Source organism: Cyrtonyx montezumae, unplaced genomic scaffold, assembly GCF_038088225.1.
Source record: "Cyrtonyx montezumae isolate F1298 unplaced genomic scaffold, pur_monq_1.0 scaffold_8, whole genome shotgun sequence".
NCBI classification, from domain to species: Eukaryota; Metazoa; Chordata; class Aves; order Galliformes; family Odontophoridae; genus Cyrtonyx; species Cyrtonyx montezumae.
Genome location: NW_027072089.1, coordinates 33,476,858 through 33,503,701, shown reverse-complemented (window position 1 = coordinate 33,503,701; position 26,844 = coordinate 33,476,858). Strand labels below are relative to the sequence as shown.

At 38.0% G+C, this 26,844-nt stretch overlaps 2 protein-coding genes across 2 annotated transcripts; both read right to left on the bottom strand.

Annotated features, from left to right (window-relative positions):
* Positions 1-508: 508 nt before the first annotated feature.
* On the bottom strand, positions 509-12,007 carry GGH (gamma-glutamyl hydrolase). The gene is made up of 9 exons (XM_065751924.1): positions 11,858-12,007; positions 11,536-11,650; positions 10,299-10,349; positions 6,850-6,934; positions 4,656-4,794; positions 4,218-4,324; positions 4,023-4,113; positions 2,863-3,000; positions 509-1,915 (listed from the first exon to the last, which is right to left on the bottom strand). Exons 1-9 carry the CDS (start codon positions 11,985-11,987, stop codon positions 1,794-1,796), a joined length of 978 nt encoding a protein of 325 aa, XP_065607996.1. The 5' UTR covers positions 11,988-12,007; the 3' UTR covers positions 509-1,793.
* Positions 12,008-14,105: 2,098 nt separating this feature from the next.
* Positions 14,106-26,590, bottom strand: TTPA (alpha tocopherol transfer protein). Its single transcript, XM_065752513.1, has 5 exons — positions 26,375-26,590; positions 20,242-20,395; positions 18,725-18,918; positions 16,574-16,684; positions 14,106-15,773 (listed from the first exon to the last, which is right to left on the bottom strand). The coding sequence occupies exons 1-5, from the start codon at positions 26,549-26,551 to the stop codon at positions 15,594-15,596; spliced, it is 816 nt and encodes a 271-aa protein (XP_065608585.1). The 5' UTR covers positions 26,552-26,590; the 3' UTR covers positions 14,106-15,593.
* Positions 26,591-26,844: the final 254 nt, after the last annotated feature.

Sequence of the window (26,844 nt, the reverse complement as noted above, 5' to 3'; positions counted from 1 at the left end):
TAGTCACAGTTAATGTTTCTTTGTATTATTTTAATTAATGTTTTTCACATTCTCTATCTTATGCAGCTGTTTCATCAAAATGAACAAGCTAGAGAGTCTTTTAATTAAAAACCCTGAGAAACATACCAGCTTTATTCAGAGATGGTTGCTCTGAATGTAACGCCTCCTATTTTATTACATGACCCCACAATGTCAGAGGAAGATGGTGGTGGTATGGCAGTAGAAGTTAAGCCTTCCCACCAATATTCCCATATATTTTGTTGCCGTGTGAAACATGGCAGCAGAGGGGCAGTGTGACAAAATGGCATCTGACATGCAACTAGGAAGCAAAGGGGTAGAACTGAATTCCTCTGTGTGGAAAAAATTGCACCCATAGACATTCATCAACTCTTGCCAAAAGTTTATGAGACCAAACAGTGGATGTGAGCACAATGAGGCAGTGGGTGCACCACTGGGTGGTGAAAAACAAATCATGTTCTAGATGGCCATGCACAGCTGTCACAGTATTTTGTAGTTGAGAATTTGCTCTACTAAATAGCGTTATTCTGCTCTTCGTATCTACCTATTGTCATTTCCATGTAAATAAATAGGAGGCATTACTTCTAGAGTGATCTATGCACTGGCGAGTATAAGGTGCTACAAAACAGAGCTGAGGTATAAACCTGTTTTTTTTCCTTAAACTCCAAGTCCCCATTGATGTTAACATGGCTTGGAAACTGTGCAATAAAGTAGAATTATAGTTGATTGTCTTACCTTGGTTAGCTTTTGAACACAGCACAAATTTTCACTATTTGAACCAAATGCAGCATTACGCCAACACTGAAAGTTTTCTAATATACTTTTTTTTTTTTTAATCCAGCTGTATTAACTATCCAACAAAACACAAGCAGACTACTGTTTCCACTGAATTAATGGAAAACCACCTTTAACTACAATGAGAACTCTACTCAGTAACTACAGGAAAAGTCAAAGTGTATATAAAGCAAAAGTTAGGTTTACATTCTTTTACAGACCTCTATTTCTTTGTGTACGTCTCCTATCTGTCTGCTGATTGCAGTTACTCTCAAACAAGTTCTTTGAATACATGTAAAATGGAAAAAGAATAGAAAGTGGAAACAGAACACAACTACGCTCTTCACACTTACCTATTTTATGCAATGCCTAATTTAAAATGCATCTCCATGCCTACATAGACCTCACCAGGTATAAGCTCTCTGAACAAAACTGAGAGTACAACACAAAGTTTCAGAAATGGGGTATAACACATCCTTTCTGTGTCTCTTTGCTACCATGCTTGCTTATGACTTTGAACAATTTTTCAAGTAACAGAATAATACTTTTCAAGAACTTAGTTACAGACACAAATTTACAATAAGCCCAAGATCCAAGGTTTCATTTGTTAAATCATGTGAAGAGGATAGGATTTTACTACACAACATTCCAAAAGTTCTAGTGCTATCACAGAACACAACATTTTACCCCCACGTTTTGAAATAAGAATACCCTTGTACTAAACCTGAAAATGTTCAATTTCATAAGTATAATCAAAAAAACCTTTCCCAGAAGAAAAATGTATTTTTCTGTAGCAGTAGAGTATAACCCAAGACAACTACTATGATCTAGAATGTAAAATTTTAGATTAGTGGTCCAAAAGAAACACAGGACAAGTTATTGTAAAATAAGATAATTGTTCTGTCTTTCTGTCACGTGCACTGCATTATATCAGCTTAATTATGCAATGCAGGCAAATAATTCCTTTTACAAATAGCAATGCTGCACCTCTGACAAGATACTCAATCAAAAAAATAGACTTGCTGAAATGAAGAAAATGTTCCTGTATACATCGGAGTATAATTATAAATTAATTCCTTTGTTTCTTCACCTTCACTGGGGAAACGGTGCAGGCTCTTCCGGGCTGTAAAACATTTTAGAAGTACAGATCACTTTAATGCTATCAGACTTGGCAGTATCTTTGATAGCAAAGTTCTATTGTGTAGCATAACTACAAAATTACAGCAATTAATATAAGAAGAATCATTAAGATACAGTTTCAGAAAGTTTCTTTTATTAATGAGGAGGGAGAAATTCAACTGTTAATTTAAAATCCAGGCTATAGAAAAAGATATATTCATGAGCTATGGGCAGCATCTACTAGAGACAGCAATATTCAACACTGGAAGAAATGCATCAGAGCATCAGCCTATAGAAAGATGAAATGCAAACATAGTCTTTGTTGGTAAGGACAACTAAGGACAACTGCATCCACAATCTCACTGGGCAACCTGTTCCAAAAGTCAAGAAGTCAAACCTAGATTCCAAACACAGTTCAGCTATTGATTATGTTCTTTATATTTACAATCAATCAATTAAGACATCTTCACGAATAGCCTGAAACCAGTATTTCAGCAGAATGGTGTAGAAAGCATTGATAAATGAATAAAGCAAATCTAATCACTTCAAGTACTCCTGTATTTCTAGACTACTGAATTATAGTGAACAGATCACAATGGTAACTCAGTTTAGAACTGAGGAAGTATCCAAAATTACCAATGGATCATTTTTTTCATGTCAAAGTCTTTGTGGAAGGCGAGATATGACATTACAGAGATATTCAAAATGGCAGAAAATCACTGCACAGACAAGACTTTTGGCCCAGTCTACCAAAAAAGGTTGGTCTACATCTGTTACAATGGCCAGCCCTTTGATGCTACTTTTACAAAGCTATTCTACTTCTAGTATCCCTTACTTTTTCTAAGCCTATAAAGGTTGGAGAGTAAGCTTTTCAGAAAGCAGAAAAGGATACTTGACAGCTGAGTCTTTGTTGAATTTTCAGTAGCTCACATTTATAAACAATAAACTTACCTTCATTAACAAAGAAGTCAGCTATGTAATATGCTGCTCTTACAGCTGTTGAGGAATGTGGAATGCCTGATGAGTTTTTCCATTCAAAAGGATTTTTTTCTGGATGCCACTGGACACCATAAATTGGGTATTTGTATGCTGCAACAAACACATTTACCATCAGAACATATAAACAAAATCTATACCTTAAGAGTGATGAGCTTAGTCTTACAGCAAAACAAAGTCAAAGGGCAAGCTACAGAAAAACCTCACTTATCAACCATTTCACAAAAGCTTAAAGAGCAAGCTGAAATGGACTCAAGTCTCAGGATCTCCTGAAGGTTCAGTCAAACCACAGGCAGCTCCCATTTGGTCTGTGTCAGGAGGAAGTCAGTCCTCAACTTTTGCATAAAGAACAGAGGCACAGCAGGTGATGACTGCTCTGTGATAAACTGCTTGCAGGCATAAAGGCATGTAATAATTAGCTTGATTACGTCTTCCAATCAGCTCCTTCTCTTCTTCTGGAGGACTGTCAGCATGCCATACAGAAGAATCCCATGGGCTGACAGCTGGGCTGAAGAGCTGCTAGCCATGCACTAGCCAAAGTAAACCCCTCTCTAATGAGCTAATATGTTTTTTGAGCTGAGCAAAACTGGTAGAAAACATACGTAACACAAGGTAGGGAAAGCAAAAGGATTTTAGAGAAGAACAATTACCAGTGTTGGTGTCAAAGCAGTGAGAGAGAATGCTGTATTTCAAAATTGTGAATTGTTCTCCCTGTTCAGCAGAATGGGTAATAAAGCATCACAGGAAGGCATGCATAAGCAGACAACAAGCAAGATGCAACAGAGGTACACTAGGGGTCAGGCTATTACAAGTGCTATACACTTCGTACCACAGCATTGGAATATTCCAGTGCTAAAGTGTCACAGCATATCTGGAAGGAGAACAGTGAGTGAGAGAAGTAAGTAGTTAAGCTCAAAAATATGTACTCAGAAGAAAAACCTTCTCTGCAAACAGTATGTCCATCACAGCCAGAGCACAGAGAGGGCCAGCACTCACCCTGTTATTCTAACAGTGAGCTTGCACTACAAATCAGCATGAATGCCACCACATCTCTGACACCTCTGAATGAATACTTCATTATCATCATATTTTACAAAGGAAATTAATTTTCCTACCTTCCATGGTAGATATAAATTCCACTTCATCATCAGTGTTAGTGGTAAGAATATTGTAGAAATTATAAAGCTTTTCATTCTTTGTGAAATTCTGCAGTAAGAAGGAAAGAATATAAAGATGTGTTATCTGTTCCTTTATTTCTGGTTTAGACAGAGAGAATGGATTTGTGTTAGTGAGATAAAATGATCAAATACCTCCATGGAGATACTCCACTTATGAAAGTTTGATGTCAATGGCTCATTAGCAAAGGCACGTAACAAATCATTAGGAAGATTCTTGAATAATCGACTGTATTTTGCAGCTGTCACAAAGAAAAAAGGAAAACAGATATTGCCCATTACCCAAGCTACTAAAAGACTGCCTATAACTGAATAGGAAACACATTTAATAAAACACTACTTTAAAACAAACCTTTAGGTTTCTTTGGTAAAACTTTACATTCTAAGAATGTACTGCAAGGAAACAAAAATATCAGGGAAACAAATCCAGAGTTGAAGGCTTTATACTGAACAACATAAGAAAGTACTGAATCATCTGAAACCCCCAAAACATTCAGCCTTGTGCACTTCTCACAAACATAACCACAATACCCTCAGCAAAACTCAGATATGAGATGTAATGGGATTTCTCACCTGATGTAAAGTTAAGAGGGAGTGAAAAGCCATTTGTCTTGGTATTAACAAGTAAATTTTCACCGCTTGTGAGATATGTCAGCAATTCGTGTCCAAGACATGTTCCCCATACTGGGAAATAATCTCCTTTATCATTAGCCTTCAAAATAAACAACAACAAAATAAAGCACTGAAGATTCGCACAAAGAAAATTGAACAGAATTTCCTACTCTTTTAACTTTTGATTTTGTACGTGAGAAAGAAAACTACTACAGCAGTACAAACTGCTACCAAACAGTCTAACAGTTCAATAACTGAAACAACCACACCAAATGCCTTAGTTATTTTTTAGAAAAAGTTAAAATAATAATTAAACAACAACAAACAAAAAAACATCAGTCTGAAAGATAAATGTATATTAAACAACACTGATGTCGTTACATTTTAACAGTCAATTTAAAAACTAGAAAAACTTATTTCGTTTAAGCTTTTGCCTAACTACTAGAATTCTATTGACTTGAATGGGGATTAATGTTTCACTTCTTCTATGCATATTAAAGCATAGTCAGACAAAACCATTGCTCATTTTGGTTATCTGAAAATTAAGAGAAAAGGATCAATCATACCTTTAAAACAAACGAACAAAAAACCCCCCATAACATTCAGCCTATTACATATCTGCCAGTATATTATTGACTATGGTAGCTCACCTTACATTTGTAAAACTGCTAATATTTTACAGTGCTAATCAAGTCTTAAAAGATGAAAATTAAAATACGCAATCATCACTGAAGTCAGTAAAGGAAAAAAAGGTGAGTAAGCAGAAGCGAAAATTATTTTCTGCCTTTCAGTCACCTTAAGTACAAGTATCAACCAGTAAGTCTGCCAGTTTGGTCATAAAATTATGACATACACTCTTTGTTGTGAAACGTCAACAGAATTTTGTAATAGTCCTGCAAACACTAACAGGAAACCTCAAGAAACCACTGCCCCAAGCTGCACTTTACACCATCACCAATTTTGTACAGACAAATGAGTTTACTAATTTTGTAAAACTATAAGACCAAGGTTGAAGGAGACAGATGAGTAATCACCATGAATAAAGACTGAAGCTGATGAAAGAGAAATGACATTAACATCACAGGATTTGAGCAGTAGGAAACTGATGCACTGAGCTGCAGCTGAATGGCCCTGTGGATGTCACAGCCTATACTTTCCCTGTCTGCTGGAAGAAAGTCAGCAGCAAGAGAGGAATTCCTCACTGCCAATGAACGTTTCCTACTGTGTTAACAGTTTAAGCCTTACTAATATGGTTTTACTATACAATTAAGTCTCCATTCCTTTCAACACTGCACTACAAGATAGTAAAGTTTTACTTCAAAATATGTTTATTATCCAGAAAAAAGGAGTATGTTATGCTTTGAGAGAATTAAAGCTTCTACAAGAATTCAAAGCCTTCCTGATGTTCCTCGAAAGAAACAGCTTTCCCAAAACTTTCCTAAAATTTCCTAAAAAAAACCTAATGATTACCAATAAAAAGTAATTATTACCTCCTTTTGCATGTTTTTTTTTCATTTTATAAGTTAAATTAGTGTTAACTTCAAAGCTCTGCTCTATTTACAGATACCAAGACAATGAAAATCAGTAAAATGAGGTAACGTGCTAAAGTAGACATTTCACATGCATCTTCAAATATGTATTTAAATCTACTTACATATAAGAAAAGGGTGCTTCACTAACTGTAAAATATATGTTAGGAGAAGCCTTAATGTTACACAATTCTAAATTGGATTGTTTGAGAGCCTCACTAGAATGCCTCCCGAGTCTAAGCCTTACTTATTAGACTTTTATAAATAATTATATTTAGGTGGATCTTTACTCAACATTTAGTGTCACTAGATACTTTGTGCTTTTGGAAAGCTTTATTGTTACTTTATTGCAGGTTCAGAACAGCAATGAAACCCCTAATTACAATGAATAATTGATAACTGGAATTTAAGACAATGACATCAGACATAACATGGCAGGCTGTCAGGTGTCTGAATCCTTAGCTTTGAAATGACTTCATAAGCAGAAGCTAGCAATGAGATACTTATTATCAGGCTTATGTTTAACATGTTGGATGCCAGTGGGAAACAGAGAATGTTAGCCTCCTTGACATTTTGATCTTTGAACAGTGACAACAGCAAGAACAGACTGTTCCTTTAGTAATTACCTCTAATGCCTTGTGGTAAAATATCTTAGCGACCTTGGAATATTCTGAAGTCTTAAGATCCACATCACCTCCTGGAAAAAGTACCCTGAAAGGCAACATCCAAGAATATGATTAGCAACAGTGAATAATGGCGATCCAAATAAAACCTGGACAGTGTAAAGAGAGAAAAGTCTCATAGTGGCTTTAAGGGTCTTGATCAGGACACCAAGATTCTAGAAATCTACAGAGGGTTGTCTAAGGTTCCACCAGGAAAAGGAGGGATCTAGTCAGAAAAGTCAAGGGTGATTTTCTAGAGAAGGCACCCAACTGGTTGGGAGGCTGAATAGCCTCGTAAGCTTACTCTACTGATGAGCTTTCCATTAGTTAAGTCAGTTTAAACAGCCATCACATATGTAGTTACATTATCCCAGTCTTTTACTGAATGACATGCTAAAATTTTGTGTTCTTATACTAAGAAATACTTATTAGCATGAAGTCATGTCCAAAAATAGCAGAAAGAGGTGAAAAAAACAGAAAATACATGAAACAGATTTCAGCTGCTACATAAAAGAGTTGCTTGCAATTACTCCATCAGACTCTACCCCCACTCCATGCTGCCTTTTCCTATGACTTTAAAAGCCTAGCCCCATTCTCAATTCATCCTGTTTTGTTTAAGTACAAATTGCAGCCCCTCTTATGGCAGATAATACAGATCAAAAAGTTTCCATTGAAAGGTGAAAAAGTATATTTGGCTGTAACCTTTGTTCACAGAGGAACTAATTTAGCTAAATAAGACAGAGCAATCTCAGAGACAACTTCAAAAAAATAGCATGTAATCTTTTTCCTCCAAAAAAAAAAAATATATACAGCTGTAGCTATTCCCTGTGTGGTTTCCCAACTACAAAAACCACAAAAGCAAAAGAGTCCATAGAATCTAACAGGTTTCAAAAGTGGAAATGATAATATGGGAAGAAATCAAGTACTTTTATCACAGTCTGTAACTTAAAATGAAGTTTCTTCCAGCTAAAATTGGAGTGGTATCCACAAAACAAAAAGAACCAAGTGATCTCTCTCTAACCCTCTCTAAGTGAGACCTCAATCAGATTTACTTGAGCTACTTCCATCAGCCACTGAGTTTTCACCAGAATAGCTGAAGGACTTCCTCAGTGTTTCTGTGCTCTGGAGAAAATAACATGTAACTTGTTCTAGCTACTTGTTAGTATCTTAGTGATATATTTCATATGATCCCAAACATCTATAAAGTGAGTATGCATTTAAACTCTCGGGACTAGGTTTACTTTAAGGTAAGCAATGCATGGGATCCTGCGAAAGCCATCAAATATTTGGTGGAAAAGTAGAGCAGCATTCACAGAATCATAGACTGGCCTGGATTGAAAAAGACCTCAAAGATCATCTAGTTTCAACCCCCCTGCTGTGGAGAGGGTCACCAACCACTAGACCAGGCTGCCCAGAGCCACATTCAGCTTTGCTTTGAATGCCCCCAGGGATGGGGCATCCACAACCTCTCTGGGCAACCTGTTCCAGTGCATCACCACCCTCTGAGTGAAAAACTTCCTCCTAACATTCGACCCATATCTGCTCTGTCTTAGTTTAAAACCATTGCACTTTGTCCTATCATTATCAAACCATGTAAACAATAGTTTCTCCTCCTGTTGACACGCTCCCTTCAAGTACTGGAAGGCCACAATGAGGTCTCCCTGCAGCCTTCTTTTCTCCAAGCTGAACAAGCCCAGCTCCCTCAACCTTTCCTCATAGGAGAGGTGCTCCAGCCCTCTGATCATTTTAGTGGCCCTCCTCTGGACCCATTCCAAGAGCTCCACATCTTGTGCTGGGGGCCCCAGGCCAGTATTAAAAAATAATTATTATTATTCTCTACCACTAATTTTGAAAATGAATATAGAGGAAGATATTCTCAAAACAGGACAAATTTCTACAGAGATTTGTTTCGACAAATACGGTGATCCTCATATGAAAGAGGTGGGAAATTCATTTCACCTATTACTTCTGTTCAAACCATCATAAACTGGCCAACATTAATCAGAGAAACAACTGATATTTCTGCTAGTGCAAGACGGAAGTAACTCATTAAGCAACAATGATAATGGCTTGTTATTGTGATAGGGAGGTCAAAATGCAGCTACCTGTATTCTACAATCTCTCACTGATTACAGCTGATGATGTTCATGAATTTCAAGGCTGTCTCAGAGATACAAATATATGTATATAAAATTTTATCTCTGCTGTAGTAACTTTCACGGTCTTTGCATTTAATAATAAATAATTTCCAACTACAAAGACTGTCAAACTAAGGTCTTACAACATGAAAGATCAATCCATTTCTTTCTAAGTTCCCACACTATAGAGAGTTCTTCCCCCAGCAGATCTCACTTGTTACTTACACACAACTGTATTATTGAAGCCACTAGCTGACAGTAGAGAATAATGAGAGGAAATATAGATTATTCTTACCCACCTACATAGCACAGATCCAAATGCCACCCTCAGCAAAGACAGAAGGATAAGAGAACAAGATCTATTTGTGGGGCATAAAATGGCACAGCTCTCCCCAGACAGACACTGGTCTAAACTTGCAAGATTTAGTCATGTTGATTAATATTGTTATATGCATAAGATTTATGAAAATGTTCACGGTTTTAGCTGTTCATCTCATGACTACAAGTAGAGCAATTACATGCTATGGGGTCGCAATCAATAAAGACACTAAAGTGTAGCACCAGTTGATGTAACTCTTCTAAAGTGTGATTTTAGGACAAGGTAAACATAAAAGGCTTTGCTTTTCCTTAGATCACAATTTAAAAATTGTTAAATTAGATCACGTGGAAAATGTGGAAAGGAGACACAGGGGATGGTTACCAAAAGACAGCTGACGATCTGGAATATGTTTGCCCCAGAATCATGGCAGGCAAGACAGACCATTCAAGACATAAAGAGCCCCAAGAGAAAAGGGTATAAATGAATGGAAGTCATCAGCCTTGATGATGGAGGAACTATGGAAAGGACTGAAGGAGAATGCAAGATGAGAGAAAACAAGGCAGAAGCAGGGAATGCTAAGAGTGATGACACACCCAGAAAGAGTTATTACATTTCAAAATCTACGTAATCGCTCAAAGGAGAATGAGAAAAACAGGAAGTGACTTACTTCACTTGTAAAGAACAAACCAATTGTTAAACTCTATCACTCCACTTCTGGTCGGAGAATGGCAATATGAGCACTGACAGTGTTGCAAATTATGACATGCTCCAAATGGAAGAAAATGGAACACATCTACATGGGATGAAACAGTGCTCTGTCTTAGAACACATTTACATGTCTGCAACACTCAGCACAAGCTTTCAAGGGAGCAGAAAGACAACATCCTTGAGAACACAGCAGATCTCTAAGCAAGAATTATCAGTATTTCAACAGAAAAACAATTCTCAAAACTTACCCATTAATAGAGTGGAATATTTTATCATACTCTTCATCTGAAAGATTTAATCTGAAATACCAAGAAAATAGTTACAAAACACACACTCTATATATATTTAACCATAAAAATATAATAGTTATTGAACTGAAACAAGAGGTATAGAAAATATTAAAAAAACATGGTTTAAACGTTCAGAATGAAAATTGCAAAAACTTGCAATTCAAGTGCAAATGAAACAGGTATGGTCCAGGAGCAGACACTCTGAGACCCCTTTGCAACCGATCATTAAATTTATCATTTACATAAATGGTGTGGCTACTATTTCCTGCAGACTGGCAACTCCGGTTTCTGATTGATCCCAAGATGCACAGAATTGCAAACAGTTGGTCACACCCATTCCTCAGAAAAGACTGACAGGTGGAAAGATCAGTAAACATCAGGAAAACAGTATGATGGTTCTACAGTGAGCAAAATGTGCACACTGTGTATACTCAAAGCGTCCAGTTTTGCAGTATTTTTAAGCTTAAAAAACTGGAAGCTTCCATTCAGTGTGTGATAGGTTAAACTTCTAGTCAGCAACCATTTTGAGAGCTCCAATAGCTACACGGGAAACACTAGCTTACAATTCAGGCTTTTCACCATTACCCTTACTGATATGTGTGGGTACGTCCCACTATGATTTATTTGCAGTTCCACTAGTATCATTTTTAATTTTCTATAATTCTCATTTTAACACCTGACAGTAGTGCATTTACTACCCTGCTGGCTGTGAAGCACATTCAGTTCTACTTACTCTATTACTTTTTACTCAATAAAGAAAATATTACATAGTAGTGTGTTAGTGACGCAGAATTGGACTCTCTTCCATCACAGGACAGTCTTCCTCCATTACCTCAATTCTAGGAGGACAGAATATGACAAGAGAATATCTCTAGATGTGTTTGTTTGGCAATACATATTACAATATAACTAACTTCAAAAAAACACCAGCATGAACCAGGGAGGGTAATTTTATAGATTAGAAAACAAAAGAAGAAGAAATTGAGAGGAAAAAAAAGACTTTTGTAAAAAGATATATTAAATATTACATGCTCCAGCTCACTGGTATTCTGCTTTTTAAAACACCTAGCGAATTGTGGCATCTTTGGATGGCTGTTGATGGGCTGTAAACACTCAGAAATCAGCACGACTGCTGCCTGTGCCTCCAACAGTCTCACGTTAACCGTTACCCGTTTCTAGGGATATAAAAACCCACCTTATCGGCACAATGCGGGCACCAGCAGACTCCAAGAACTTCACGTACGAAGCTGCAATATACGAACTTCCGAATTTGTGGAACTCGTCAAAGTGACATTCCTGGGACAATATCCCTGAGGGGTCCAAGAAACAAAATCAGCATGACAAGAAATGTTTCACGCAACCGTCGGGCACAGAAATATCAGACTCCCATTTCCTACCCCGCACGTTATAGCGTTCCCTGCGCTACCCAGCAACAGATGGCGGGAGAAAGGCTGTCAGTCCTGCTGCCCGGTCTCAAGGCATCAGACAAACGTTTCACCCACCCCGCCGCCCCTTACCGACGATGGGCCGCTCGTTGGGCTCCGGAGCGCGGCCCCACAGGCCGAAGGAAGCGGCGGTGGCACAGCGGAGCAGCAGCAGGAGGACGGCGGCGGCCGGGAGCAGAGCCAGCCCCGCTCCGCGCCCCATGGCTCCTCCACTGCAACGGCGCCGAGCAGTTCCGCGAGGGCCGGCCGGCAGCGGGGCACGCTGGGAAATGGAGTCGCGTCTGGGAGAGAGAAACCGCAAGGCCCTGTGTGGTTTGGGGGCTGACTTCTCAGTGACATCTAACGATTGGACAAGGGGCAGTGGGTGTAAGATGGAACACAGGAGGTTCTACGTAAATTCCAGAAAAAAACTTATCCACCGTTAGGGGTAACAGAGCACTGGCACAGGCTGCCCAGAGAGGTTGTGGGGTGTCCTGGAGACATTCAAAACCCACCTGGATGCATCCCTCTATGACCTAATCTAGGTGTTACTGCTCCAGCAGGGCAACTGGACTAGATGACATTTCCAGGCCCCTTCCAATCCCCAATATTATGTGATGGGCAAGCAGTGTTTACTTGCAACCTGGAAAGCCAATAGTACCCCAGGGTGCTTCAATAAAGGGGTGGCCAGCAAGGAGAGGGATTGTCCTTTCTGTTCTGCCCTCATTAAGTTTTTTTATCCAGACCTGGGGCTCCCAACTAAGGAAAGATGTAGAGATATTGAAGTGAGTCCAGAAACTTATCAGAGGGCTGGAGCACCTCCCCTACAGACAGGCTAAGGGGGCTGGGCTTGCTCAGCCTAGGGAAGAAATGACTGCAGGGAAGATGCCATTGTGGCCTTCCAGTACTTAAAGGGAGCTTCTAAACAGGATAGAGATCAACTTTTCACATGGTTTGATAGTGATAAGACAAGGGAGAAATAGATTTAAAAGAAAAGAGGGAATATTTAGATTGGATATCTGGGGAAAATTCTTTACAGAGGGCAGTGAGGCACTGGCACAGGCCACCCAGAGAAGGTGTGGATGTCCCATCCCTGGAAGCATTCAAGGCCAGGATGGATGGGCCCTGGGCAGCTTGAACTAGGGACAGCAACCCTACTATCCATGACAGGGGGTCTGAACTAGGTGGTCTCTGAGATCTCTTCCAACCCAACGATACTATGGTAGCACCAGCAGAAGTCAGAAACCAGTACCACTTAGTGAAAGTAATTCTTGTGTCACTAAAAAGTAACTAAAGCTCTTCAAAACAGAGGAGACTGGTTGAACTAGAAAATGTTTATTAATATGATGTTAACATGTAAAAAAATTTTTTTTTAAAGTGCATTAAATCACACTTAGGGTAGCAGCAGCATTTAACAGCAAGTTTATTTTTTAAAGGCACTCCTTGTCATGTAAGAGAAGAATAAGGCACATACAAATTTTTGTTTATTTCCTTTGCAGCTAGGATGACCTACCTCCACGCATCAAACTTTCACTTTCGTTATGCAAATGTCCTGATTATTTTACATCATTAGCAGCAGTAACAGTTGTTCCTCATCCAGAGTTTCTAAGTTCTACTTAAAATGTAAACATTAAAAATAATTAACAGTCCATGAAAAAACAGCTGTACTCTGTGCTCTATTGCACTACATATTTACGTTACCATTTAATAATAGGTTCAGGATATTTTTGAGAATATTTAGAATTTCACAGAGATAACGTAGCTCAAATGAAAATAAAAGCCACACTTTTTTTCTACATACACAATCAAATGAAGGAATTTGGATGTCTTTGTTAGATAAAACAGCAGCAATTGGGTACTGGTTTCACAGGAACGTGGTTCATTCCTTTACATTTGTGCATTCAAGGATTAAAACAGAGAGTATAATATTAGTGCAAGATTTGGAATTTGAGTTTTATACCTGAAGAACTGCCAAATGATCAACGATTTACTTTATTTTCTTATAACAAATAATCATTTTAACTGAACTATTTAAAAAGCTTTTCCATATCACAAAGTAGTTCATATCCTTATTTTTATCTGATTGAACTATATGAATATATGAAAAATATTTATTTAAATTTAGGTTCTGCATCAAAGATACCCTGAAAGAAAAGAATAAGAATGCATTTGAGGAAATGAGAGAACTGAAAAAGGAAAATCCTTGTCAGTTGTGAAGGAATTTTATATTTGACATCAAGCTCAGACAGTAAAGACAAGTACATACCGTGTGGGCCTTTCACAGACGTTCCATGTGCTAATAAAGAATAGTTTATACTTCATTATTGCAAAAGCCAGTATCAATGATATAGTAAAATGTTTCTGATTTCATAGGATATTCTCTTTTCTCTCTCTTAAACGTATATTAATACAATATCCAAATGTCCTACAGATTTTAAAATAACAGAAGTTACCATTTCTAGCTACCTAAGAAATTCAGCATTATGGCAAACATTCATATGGAATGCTAAATGTTTAATGCTTATGTGAACACCCTCTGGCTTGTTATAAAACTGATAAAAACTGAGTATACAAACTCCAGCAGTTGGTATATTAACAGAAATTTTAACAACAAAAAAGATAAATTAAAAAAAGTGAAAAATAAATTACAATTTTAGATTATTAGATCTTGAGGAATGTAGTATGATACTGCTGTGTAATATATGCAAGAGCTTATATACATATAGGATTCATACATGAATCATGTCCCTTTAAAAATCTACTTTCCTTTAAGTATAGGCAGATTTTTTTCATTACAGAAATACGGAAGAGGACTCAATAAAAATTAGTAACAAATTCTTCCAGTGCCCAACACTACATAGGCTGGCACACTGTCAATCACTTTTCAGAAAATAAGAATGAAGATACCCAGCATCTCCTACACTAAGGTCCAAAGCACCCTTAAACCATACAGCAGTTACTTTTAAGTTTCTGATCTACAAATAATAATATACTTTACCCTGCAAGACAGATACTGCAGACAGCAAAGAGGTGTTGACCTTTGTAGTAACCTACAGCAGGAATTAAGTGTTCACATTACTGAATTACTTATAGCTTATCGACAGACAGTATCTCTTTGTAAAAATAAAATCAGTATTTTTTTTTTTTTTACTCTTACCAGTTCCTCCTGATTCACACTCTCCTTTGAAAAATGAAAAATGTGCATGACATTTTCCTCATCTTTCCCATGAAGCTACCAGATTACTGTGTCAGCTAGCACAAAAAGTGAAGCAGCACAAAGACAACAAATGTTTCAGTATTGATGACCAATTCATAATTTGACCGTGTAATCTTAGCAGCACAAACTAACAAAACAGCCATTTCCCTGAGAATCAAAGCAGCCCCCTACTTGTAAATTATACCTGAATTCATACTTCTGCATCTAGTCTATCTAGTCTACTCCATTTGTGTTTTGTTCTACTTTACTTACCTGGCTTTGTATCTTATCATCTTGACAAGCTGAAATAGAAGAACTAAGCATAAGTTTCTGGACTGCATTATTACAGATGAGTTGTCTTCGAGGACTTAACAGGAGCAATATGAATATCTGATATTTAACATACAACTACTGGCATGCAACTTTATCTGTTACAAGGATGCAGAAATCATTAGTCTCCTCAGACATACATATTGATATACTCCAGTTAGTATAAAAGTGCAGTCAATGTAATTCTGCTCTGCAAAGACATTCTGCTTTCAATTAGTATAATCATAAGTTTACAAGAAAGATTCCATATTGAACTTAATTCCATTTCCAGTCTTCAGGAATTTATATAATACTCTCAGAAAGTTATTCATGGGCAACCAGAGAAATGCTCTGGAGATAATCTGCAGATGCCTTTATGAAGTCAGTCCATTCCTTGGCCAACTCATCAAAGGAGACTCCTTCCCCTCCATATTCCTCTGGGAGAATGCTGACTGGAAAGTGTTCAGTCAGACTCTGCATGTAGTTACTTCCATGCATATACACCTAAAACAAAACAGAGAAGCATTTACACAATACAAGCACTTAAGTTTCCAGATTTGTTCCACTAAACAAGTGTTTGCAATGAACTCCTTCAGTGAAGAAGGAAGTAAAACTTAAGTCCAAAATCCACTACACCCATACAGCTAAAATGATGTGTACCAGGGGAAGACTGGGGTTTAGTCTTGTCATGACGTGTGTCATGTAGTTGCTTTTCATCCATTTCAGGGGGGAAAAAAAAAAAGTGTTCAGCACCCAGCCACTACTATCTGGTCCTGCTACACACATCTGAAGAAAAAAATTGTGTACAAGGTATGTAGATTCAAACAGGTCCCAAGGAGGATATTTAGAAGAATATTCTCTTACATTACAGTCCACGTAAGTCAGTTCAAATTAAATTAGATCCTACACTGCTCTCCTCTAGTTTATCCTTTTAATGCTGTAGTTTTGATTGCTAGTTCCCTGCAAACTTAAAGCCTTTTTCATTACTTTTGGTCAAAAACTTTTATAGGCTTCTTAACCGTTGACAAGAATTTTCTGATTATTATCACCACTTGTTGACAGTTTCTTACTGTCATTTGTAGACAGATTGCTAGTGAACTCGGACCTATTTCTTGCTAATTCTGCAGTAGATATGCTGTGTGATCTTAAGCAAGTTATTTAACCCCTCTGTTACCGTACATTTTGCCAGTATGGTAGGTACTAAAACCAGGATTTATCCTCTTAAAAGTTCAGGTCCTAAGGGAAATATTGCAGACTGTTGTATAGGGGGTTGGAAGATGGAATAAATGTTTGCGTGCACTCACCCGTTGCTTTATTTTTTCAGTGAGAAAAGGCTTAATTAGAGCGAAGACTGGGTGGAAGAATAAAGGCTCATTAATCAAGTGGATACCTCGAACTTTTAGTGGAAAGGAATCCTGTCAAGATACATGAAAAACAGCATGAGAAAAAGGAATTTTTGTAAAGATTTTCTTATGAAGGACAAGTCTGAAAACTATCTAGTCCACAGGTATTCCTCCTGACCTTGCTAGTTCATGCACTGTGGAGTGCTCTTAGTTTACACTGATTAGGAAAACATATTTTGTTCCTCTCACTAAAAAGAAAACAAACAAGGAGAGGCTGACTATAAAAAACAAACAAATTTCACTCAAATAATACACACAAAGCTTAGGCTCAGCTTTTCTTCTGAGATACAGTTCTCCCCAGCAAATATCCTAATGCTCCTTTACCTAAAAACAGTCCAGCCATGTGTTTTCACTGGCAACTCTCACAGTCTAGAGAAGAATATATAGATATAACAATAGCAATAAGTGGTTTATATTTAAATAAGTTAAATCATATTTATAATTCAGAGGGGAGTATTGAAATTAGTGAATTTGCCCAAGCCTGAAATTCAGCTTTCCAGCAAAAAAAAAATCTATGATTGTGATAATCATAGAATGGTTTGGGTTATAAGGGACTTTAAAGGTCATCTAGTTACAACCCCCTGCTATATGCAGGGACAACCCCCATAATAAAAGTTATATCTTCTATTCGCCTTTATAATTTCAAATGCTAATAGCTGGGTTCAACTGAAGTTGAAAGGAAATACAGCAGTGTGCAAAGACAGTACTATACAACAGGGAATTAACAGTTCCTGCAAAATCCCACCTGATACTACTGTGCTGCAACTGGTGCTTATAAAAATGGCACTTCCCACTAGTACAATGGTCTATTTCTCATTATTGTACACTCTTCTATGGATAAGAATCATGTGTAGGTTATTTTTCTTAAGTGCAAATCTTACTAGATATCAGTGTGTGATAAAGTCCTTAAATCTGACAGATTTTAGGTTTACTGCACATTATTATCATTTGTTTAAAGTCCACTGTTCACAAAATAATTCATTTTTGCCTCAAGGTAGCTGATATTCAAGATGATATTGTCTACTGATGTTACTATACTTTCTATTCTGTATTACAATTATTTCCTTTCTATTAATGTGTTTCTCCACACAAGACAGCAACTTGCAAGAAAGACACATTTCACAAGAAAAACATAGGGTTAAAACCAAGGTTCCTAAATTTTTTACTTAACAGGATACTGATTGTCACTAACAACAACCTCGAAATGAAATATACAAACCCACCTACAATGATGAAAAAGGATACAAAAAGAAAAAAAAAAAATCAATCCATCTTATTACTCTTCTAAGAAAACAGAACTGGAAATGCAATCTTTTTTGCAGTCTTTTTTCAATGGTTACAAGAAATATTTAGAAGCTTGGAAAGCATACAACAAACCTGTAGTAAGATGGAATGGTTCCAGTCAAAACATATCCTCATTTGAAGTAATGGATTGAAACCTTCAGGTTTAATCACAAATCCTATTCTATATACTTTCTGCTCTCAATTTCAAGGTTATAAAATCACTAGCAACTTGTTTACTACCTCAGAAATCAGCTCTCTAACTGCTGTTCCCACGGAATTGGCCCAGAATCATATAAACATCAAGATTTACCTTATTCTACCTTATGCTATATGCTGCTGGGAGCAGATGTGCTTGTAGTATCATCCATACTTGCCAACAAGTAGGACTCACTTGGTCTGAACCGCACATGGTGCATCCTATTTCTCATCTTCTCTAAGTCTCAAGGAAAAAAGAAAAAGGCTTCGAACAGATCCTTACAAAAGTTGGCTTTATCTGATCAAGAAATTCTTGTATTGTAACAGGTCAGTGGAATTTTAATAAGACATCAGTGGTTAAAGGGCATTTGCTCCTATACAAGAATGTATTAAGTCAAAATGAGCACAGCATATGCCTGAGTTATCTGAGTTTTCAGGGATAGAAGATTTTGTTCCTTCAAACTGCATGACCTCTAAAAAGATCTACAGAAGGAAAAACTACCATAACTTAAGATGGAAGTAAAATTGAGAGTTATAGCAGTGAAGCAGCATTAAGCAGCATGTCATGCTTACCGTGAGTACAGCAGCAATTTTCTTGGCCACTGCTGGACTGATTTGAAATGCATGAGCAAATCGCCACCCTTGAAGATCAAAAATAACCTTGACTCCATTCCTCTGAGTCTCAGTCTCCTTTACAATGAGTTCAGATGTGATCAAACTTACACGAAACACATCATATGCTGTAAATAACGTGGGATCCCACTGTCCTGAGGAATAAGTAGGTTGCACTGCATTAGTACAAGCATACAACATATATACCTGTACTTTCACTGCCTTCTGGTTCTCATGTGCTTCTCAGGAAGAAGTAAGCATTCAACATCCAAGATTCTAAAATAAAGAGATTTGCCAGTGCATAAATTTTGTTCTGTGCTTGCTCTGTCACTCATCTTTCAAACAAATTTTGTAAATGGTACCAGACTGGAGTATGTTCTTCCTACAACTGTAGCCTCCAGTACAAGGTTTTGCCACTAACAGTTTGAGACAATTACAATCCTATCAGCAGAAACCGAAGGGAAGGATGGTATACCTTCAAGGGGCTAATCATTAGCTATGGGCTTCATGAACTCCAGAAAGAAGCCACAGATCATCAGTCCACATAATTCTACTTCAGTACAGTAATACTGCCAGCCCTCAGTGAATTCCATTTGCTTTCTTGAGACCTGAGCAAATAATTGTGTGGGATGAGCCTTCACCCCGGGCACAAACTTCAGAGAGCACAACTTCGCAAAGAAAAGCATTTCATTCTACTAGATCAGCCAATATTAAAATAATCATTTGAAAGCTGGGAAAAATCATTTCTCTGTCCAAAACAACCACAAAGAAATATGGCAACATGTTTTTTGTTTGTTTGGTTTGGTTTTTTTAATTTTCTTTTTATTTTTTTAAGGCTTTAACTAGTACATCAAAAAAACCTGAAGATAGTCAGGGTATAATTTATACTGGGTTCTTCAGCTACATTCCAACAGTGAAAAGTCAGTGAACGTATCTGCATCTAAGCTAAATGTTCATACATGACAAGAAGTACATCTTTTTGCCATTTTTTCACTTCCCTCTGTGCTGCATCTCCATCACACTCAGAGCACAGATTTTAGAATTCCCATGGAAACGAAATTACGGTTTGGAAATGCGAGACCAAATAACTACACATCCTTATAAGTTCTAGGCTTTTAACCTCAGAGGTTGGTTTTTTTTTGATACAAACAAGAACTCTACTAAACAGAAAATTAGTCCATCATAAAAGAAAGCATAACTTTAGCCATACTGGTTACAAATAAAATGATGTAACTATTACTGCTCATTAAACTATTACTGCTCAATAAAGCCATCTTTATGTTAACCTAGAAGTATTTTGAACACTGGAAAATAATTACTACCACTCTAGTCAAGAGATTCTTATATTATCTTTCAATTGATCAACTCCTGGTTTAACACCCAGTAGATACTTCTGTTTTGCTGCTGAAATTGTGGTAACTTACAAAGTTAGTACAAGAGTCATGTATGAAATAGATCAAAAAAATATTGTCACTCACCAATTCTGTATATTAGAACCTTGCTTCCAGATGGATCTCTTGATCTCAGGACTCCATGATACCCAGCATGCAACAGACCAAGGACAGAAGATGGCTGCAAATCTGCACTTATTTCTGGGCATTCAATTCTCCACTTCTGGTAATTCTTTAGTAACTGAAAAAATAAATGTGTGTCACATACCCATAAGATATCACACAAAAAGAGCAGTTAAAACCGTATTATCAATACGTGGCCACAGCCAAAAGTTAATTAAATTAACCATCATTTTGTTGTGTATTCAAAGCAAATTCCTCAGAGAAGCAGAAGGCTGTTATACTTGATCAAATCAGTGAGATGTTATATATTTAGAATCTCGTCAACTCATTAACAGAATACAGTTACTACTTCGTGTCAGAAGAGAAAATTGGGCTGCACAGAAATCACCAGTAGTTTCTACTTAAAATGCATTAAAAATAATAACAGGAAACAGTTCTCAGGTTACATTTAGTATTATTTTAGTTTGTTAACACATCAGATTCATTCAGGTTCTGTTGAACTTGAAAAAGATGTACAAAGTAGGTGCATACATATAAAATAATTTTGTTTTACAGTCTGACATACATACGGTCACCAGCATATCTAAAGCACACATTCAAAGCTCCTCCTACTCCTTTGATAAGGCAACACATAACAGCGTAGTGGATCCTTCACTCCCACTGTCTGTCAGACAATTTTCCTCCCTCAGAATAGAGATAATGTAAATCTGTTTTACTAAAAGAGAGATCCTGTTCATTGTCAGAAACATAACTGCCCTTGATCCTAAGGCTGGAAGGAAAATATGCTAGCACTACTGAAGGATCAAAAGATTTGCGTGTTGAAATGGAACAGTCTAACTCTTAAGGAGTAGCTAAAGGACTTTCTTTCTGAGGAATCATTTAGCTAGCAGAATTACAGATAATATTGTGAGAAGATACTGCAGGTAGAGATGATCATTAGAAGTTAAATTGGTGACATGGTAGCTCCAAAATCTAATTACAGTTTCCCTTTTAAAATGAAGTTAAGTAACGGCAGAGAAAAGGAGCAGTGATGATCTGCAACTGAACTTATTTATGACATTCTGAATAGGAAAGTAGGAGACTATGCAAAATTGTCTTCTATTCACCAGCAATGAGCCACCTCTGCTATATCACTGTATCACTGCTAAGTTGTCCAGCAGTGAGTTTGGAGGATTAGAGGGATAGCTCTGGCTATCTAAAATTAAATTTTGTATTAAAATGTCCTAGACAACCACAGGTTGGATTCCTAAAATTTTCAAAGGAGCTAAGTCAATCAGAATTTTTCAGTACCTTGTATCACAAGAAAAGAAAACCAAATACAGGTATTAATCTTAAAGGTAGAATAGACAGGCTACTCTTTCAAAATGTTACATCCAACAGCAAAAGTAATCTGATCCTCAGTACTTTTCACAGATTAAATGTGCTCACCAAAACAAAATCATCAACCAACTCTCCTTTATTTCTGTTAATTCATTTGGAAATAAGTAACAATTTTACCATATTCCACAACAGAAGCACTAAAATTAAATGAACTGTCAGTTCCAAGAGGTACTACAATTACCTCACTCAGCTGGAATTTGACTCCTTACAAAGGGCACTGTGGAACAGTCCCAAATATTGTGCCACCCCGACAGCATTGTTTATGTACTGTGTTATTCTCCTTCATCTTTCCAACATAGACAAACAGCAGCAAAAACACATAAACAATCACAAAAATCCAAACATCCGCTGCTTCATAGTTTGCCCCTTCTAACATCAGATGTACCCCATCTTAATAAGCCTACTTAACAATTACATAAATATTTTATGCAGTCCTTTGAAGAGCTGCCTGCCAAAATCAAGATGAATACAGATTCATTCAATCCCCTGAATAATCCCAGCTTTCAGTTTAGTTACTTCTTTTCATGAACACTAACACTTCCCTAGTCAGAAACATCAAGCCTTCAATTTCTGGACCTGAGAACAAAAGCAGTAGTGTTCACATTTTTTGACACAATAAGGATACTTAGAAAAAAAACATAATTTATCTACTGACTGTCCATGATTGAATAAACACACAGAAAACTTATTACACGCTCTGCAGCATGATTATACCGAGCGTTTACACAGTTTGATACTGATAGGACAAGGGGGAATGGGTTTAAACTAAGACAGGGGAGATATAGGTCGGACATTAGGAGGAAGTTTTTCACTCAGAAGGTGGTGACACACTGGAACAGGTTGCCCAGAGAGGTGGTGGATGCCCCATCCCTGGAGGGGTTCAAGGCAAAGCTGGATGTGGCTCTGGCTGCTACGGCAGGGGAGTTGAAACTAGATGATATTTGAGGTCCTTTTCAACCCAGACCATTCTACGATTCTATGGTTCCTCTTTTCTCATAGGCACAGCTAAGCTCCAAACATTCTTCCCTAGTCCAGAAAGCCAGAAAGTGCTCAAGTGAATAGTTGTGATTTTGAAAACAATCCGATCTATTAGTTGATAACGGGCAAAGCTGGATGAAAAACTCCATTATCTGGAGTTAAAACATCAAGAGATTTCCCCCCAGGTCTTCTGAGGATAGTTCCAGATTTCTTAACACCAGAGATAGTAACGTTACCAATTAACCTGCATTTCACGTGATACAAAACAAAGAAAAGAGAACTTAGTACTTGGAATTGAAACAACTACAAAACAGTGCTTGTTAAAGAAATCGGTGCATTTGTATATGAAAACCAATTAATTTTCATGATGGAGTGATTAACAAAAGTCAAGACAGAATTAAGTTTCTACTGTGGCAGTAGCTATACCACCACACACTATGTTCAGGGAAAAATATTTTTAATTACAGTCTTTGAAGGAGAAACCAACAGTTAAAGCTTTAGGATATAAACATATAAATGCTTATACACACACCTTGATGCTAGTGTCTCAGTGTTGCATTTTCACTGAGTTTTAAGATGTTCATTTTTTTTCCCTATAGTATAATCCACTTCAAGTGCAAGACAGCATCCCAAACTCACTGAGAATTAGCTTAATCCAAGAGCTGCAGGATGTAACACAAGGTAATAAAATGCACTAAGCAAAAGTATGTACTGAGGAGAGAGGATGCTAGTTCTCCTGATTTCACATATTACTACTGAATCTAAGCATCAGCACTTTTGATCACAGCAAGAAAGTCAAACATACCCACGTAGTTGGCACGTTAAAAAGGATTAAAATCATTGCTTTAAGTCAATTAACTGTGACCCATGTTCCTGCTTCTCAGTTTAAATCTTTTGCAGCATTAACATCTGATCCCTACTTTTCCCTCCCACACGGATTACAAAGGCACAAGTGGAAGATGCCACAACAAAACACCATTCCTCCTCAGTGTTATTTTTTGAGGGGATATAAGTGCTGCCCACAAGCCTCAATGGACAGGAAAATGTCTTATTGGCATATTCAAGGCTTCATGAGTTACTATTAGCCCATGTCAAAGGACCTTATGCACACCCTTGGAAACAAATCTCTGACAGGATTTCACAAAGGATGCAAGGATCACACACATCCTCACTGATTACATTCACACATTTGAAATCCTACAGCAGAAAATATTGCTTATTTTCACCTCTTCTTCCGAGTCTGTACTTTAGTAGTTAGGACCCACATACTCTTCTCCAGGCACTTTCAAAGGTAAGAAATCTGGCCAAATCTTTCCTGTGATTCAAAATGCAGGAAAATAATTTTCTTCTATTTCAAGAACAGTCTACTGCCGAGCAGTCTTAAATTTGACTTCAAAACATACACAGTTCTAGTTCTTTGAGTTCTTCTGCTCCAACTAGCTGTTTTGGTAGTGGATTTTTTTTCTAAGATGACATGTACAAATAGTTCAGTACTTTAAAGCAAGTCTGGAACTGCTAGCAGAAAAACGTGCAAGATTTCTGCTCCAATAAATGATTTAGAAATGGAATCACAATCTAACTGATTATTTTCTGGAAGATTTCCAAATGTTGATAAAATGAAACTCCTGAGAGGCCAATAGCCAGATACATAAGTTACACATTAACCTGGCAAGCATCTTGAAACAGTTTGGTCTGTAACCAAACTCATATATAACATATTTAAGGCTAAGTATAAGCCCATAGTAAGAATGGTGGAGAAAAGTTTCCATTCTTTTGGTCAAAAGCACTGGACAGCCACAAACTCTGATCACCCCTTATCTGTTCTGCAAGTACTATGCAGTAGCACCATTTTCCAGGTGGGGAAAATAGGCTGTACCAGCCTGAACTCTGAGCTGAGAGGGGATACCTAACTGGGCAGGGAGGGTCACCCACTGTCCAGACAGATGACAAGAGGGCTCTGTCTAAGATGTGGCACAAACATAACTTCATCACATGAGGTCTCATTTGAATTAGATGAACATTTATCTTACGATCACCACTAACTTTTGCACAATAATCCTCTTGGTCTTTTCAAGAATATACTGACTGAAGATAAACACATTCCTCTGCTTTTATTTTTTACTTTTTGTCCTCTTCCCATACTGTTTCAAAAGAGCCAGAAATCAACATCAGCTGGTATGTGGAACATGAATACACCTGAAGAAAGAAATTCTAGGTGGAAAGATTTAATATGTTGTTTTCTTAAACACGGAAATCTCTTGGAATACAGAAGGATCCAAACAAGAAATTTAGTGTTAGTAATCAAAAGAATCTCTTTGGAATTTCTGGGTCTCTAAAATGGCTTGATTCTTCCACAGCAGGGACCCAGCCCTAGAGAACTGATTCTCAGAGTATTAAAATAAATAAGTAAATAAATCTACTACTCTGTAGATTCCATCTCTGAACCTGGCTTAGATACCACACTCTCGAAGACTAGTCATAGAATCACAGAAGGGACCCACGAAGATCACTGAGTCCAGCTCCTTGATCCACAAAGGACCACACAAAATTAAACCCTATGTCTGTGACCTTTGTCCAAAAGCTCCTCAAACTCCCATCAGCTTGGTGTCATGACCACTTCCCTTAGGAGACCATTCCAGTCCTGACCACACACCGGTGAAGAATCTTTTCCTAACATCCGACTTGACCCTCCCCACACCTTCCCATTTCTCCTACCACACCCCACCTGCAGCACATCTAACAACTAATCCCAAGAAAATACAGAAAACTGTCAGCCAAACTCTTGAGTGCCTTTGCCCTGTCTGCCAGATTTACAGTACTGCAACACAAATAGGAAAGTGCATCATCTTCATTAATCTCTACTTTTTGGAACCTAGCAATACAGAAAGAAAGAAAATAAAAAGTGGGTGCGTGGTGGGGCTTTTGCTGGGGAAAATGAAAAGAAAGGCATAGTCTTAGAATTGCTAATATGTATCTGATATAACCCGTCATATACTTAAAGCAACAATAAGATGCACGCATAGCCAAAGGAATCTGTCCTGACTTGCTCATCCTTCTGCTGACATTTAAAGCCATCACACAAATCTCACAAGTCAAATGAAAAGAACACAAGATACAATTAAAGCTAATTACTAGTTTCATCATTCAATTTCTAATATTCTTTCTACCACCCTGATCATGCAATATATTTACATGTAAACAGTCTTCAGTTACGCTGACACAATGCTTAACCTGGAAGATGGAGAGCATACAGAAGCAGAACATAAAATGAGAGGATTGTTGGGCAATGCTATGTCAGCAACATCAAATTCCATTAAAATGCAGCTTCCAGCTGGCACAAGCTTTTGCCCTAGAAAGATTTGGAAATACTTTCTGTTGAGATGAATTTGTGGCAATCAATCTTCCCATAAAAAGGCAATGATAACAATTTGTACTTTTGACTGCTGAAAACAAGCATGCAATGTCTTTGTGTCAACAAGCTATACGATAGGAACGGAACAAAACTTGCCAAAGCCTAGTCAATGACCAAACTCTTAAGAGAAGGAAAAATTTCACAGACAGAAGTCCATAACAAAACAAAGAGACTTATGAGTTACTAACAGCCTGAGAAGGAAAAGCAAGGCAAGGATACCCCTGGAAGGACGCCGGTAGCTCAGCTGTGACCTTACCGCAGGTACCATTCCATCCTGGCAGCTGAAACAAGCACCCCAGTGTCCCGAGGGCTCCCGCTCCCCCTTACCCTCCAGGCCAGATCCAGGTTGAAGTCTCGGGCTCGCAGAAACCTCACCAGGAAGGCGTCGCTGAGCGGCTGCGGCCAGCGCTGCCCGGGCTCTGCCTCCGCCCGCCGCCGCAGCTCGGCCACGGCCCCGCGGACCTGCGCCGAGTGGTCGAGCAGCTCGCTGAGCCGCTGCGCCATGCCTCTCCTCTGCCCCACCAGGAGGCACCGAGCGGCAAAACCCGGCCCTACCCGGCTGCCTCCGCCCCCGGCGGGGCTTAACCCCTCCTGGGCGGGGATGGGAGAAAACAGACGTACTCGGCTGTTCTCATCCAACCTGACCGTCCTCTGATGCAACGTGAGGCCGCTCCCTTTCATTTTACAGCTTTTACCTGGGAGAGACTGACTCTCACCTCACCACAATCTGCTTTCAGACGGTTGTAGTGAGTGATAAGGTCTCCCCGAGCCTCCTCTTCTCGAAGCTCAACAGCCGC

Bases quoted from the DNA above. Each gene is read 5' to 3' on its own strand.
- GGH (XM_065751924.1), bottom strand. From the start codon at position 11,987: ATGGGGCGCGGAGCGGGGCTGGCTCTGCTCCCGGCCGCCGCCGTCCTC. The intron at 6,935-10,298 runs GTAAGTTTTGAG...GTTGCCTTTCAG, and splicing joins ATATTCCACTCTATTAATGG to GGTACTTTTTCCAGGAGGTG. The intron at 4,325-4,655 runs GTGAGAAATCCC...TCTTTGTGACAG, and splicing joins CCCTCTTAACTTTACATCAG to CTGCAAAATACAGTCGATTA.
- TTPA (XM_065752513.1), bottom strand. From the start codon at position 26,551: ATGGCGCAGCGGCTCAGCGAGCTGCTCGACCACTCGGCGCAGGTCCGC. The intron at 18,919-20,241 runs GTGAGTGACAAT...CTTATTCCTCAG, and splicing joins GGTTCTAATATACAGAATTG to GACAGTGGGATCCCACGTTA. The intron at 16,685-18,724 runs GTAAGCATGACA...GTATCTTGACAG, and splicing joins AAATTGCTGCTGTACTCACG to GATTCCTTTCCACTAAAAGT.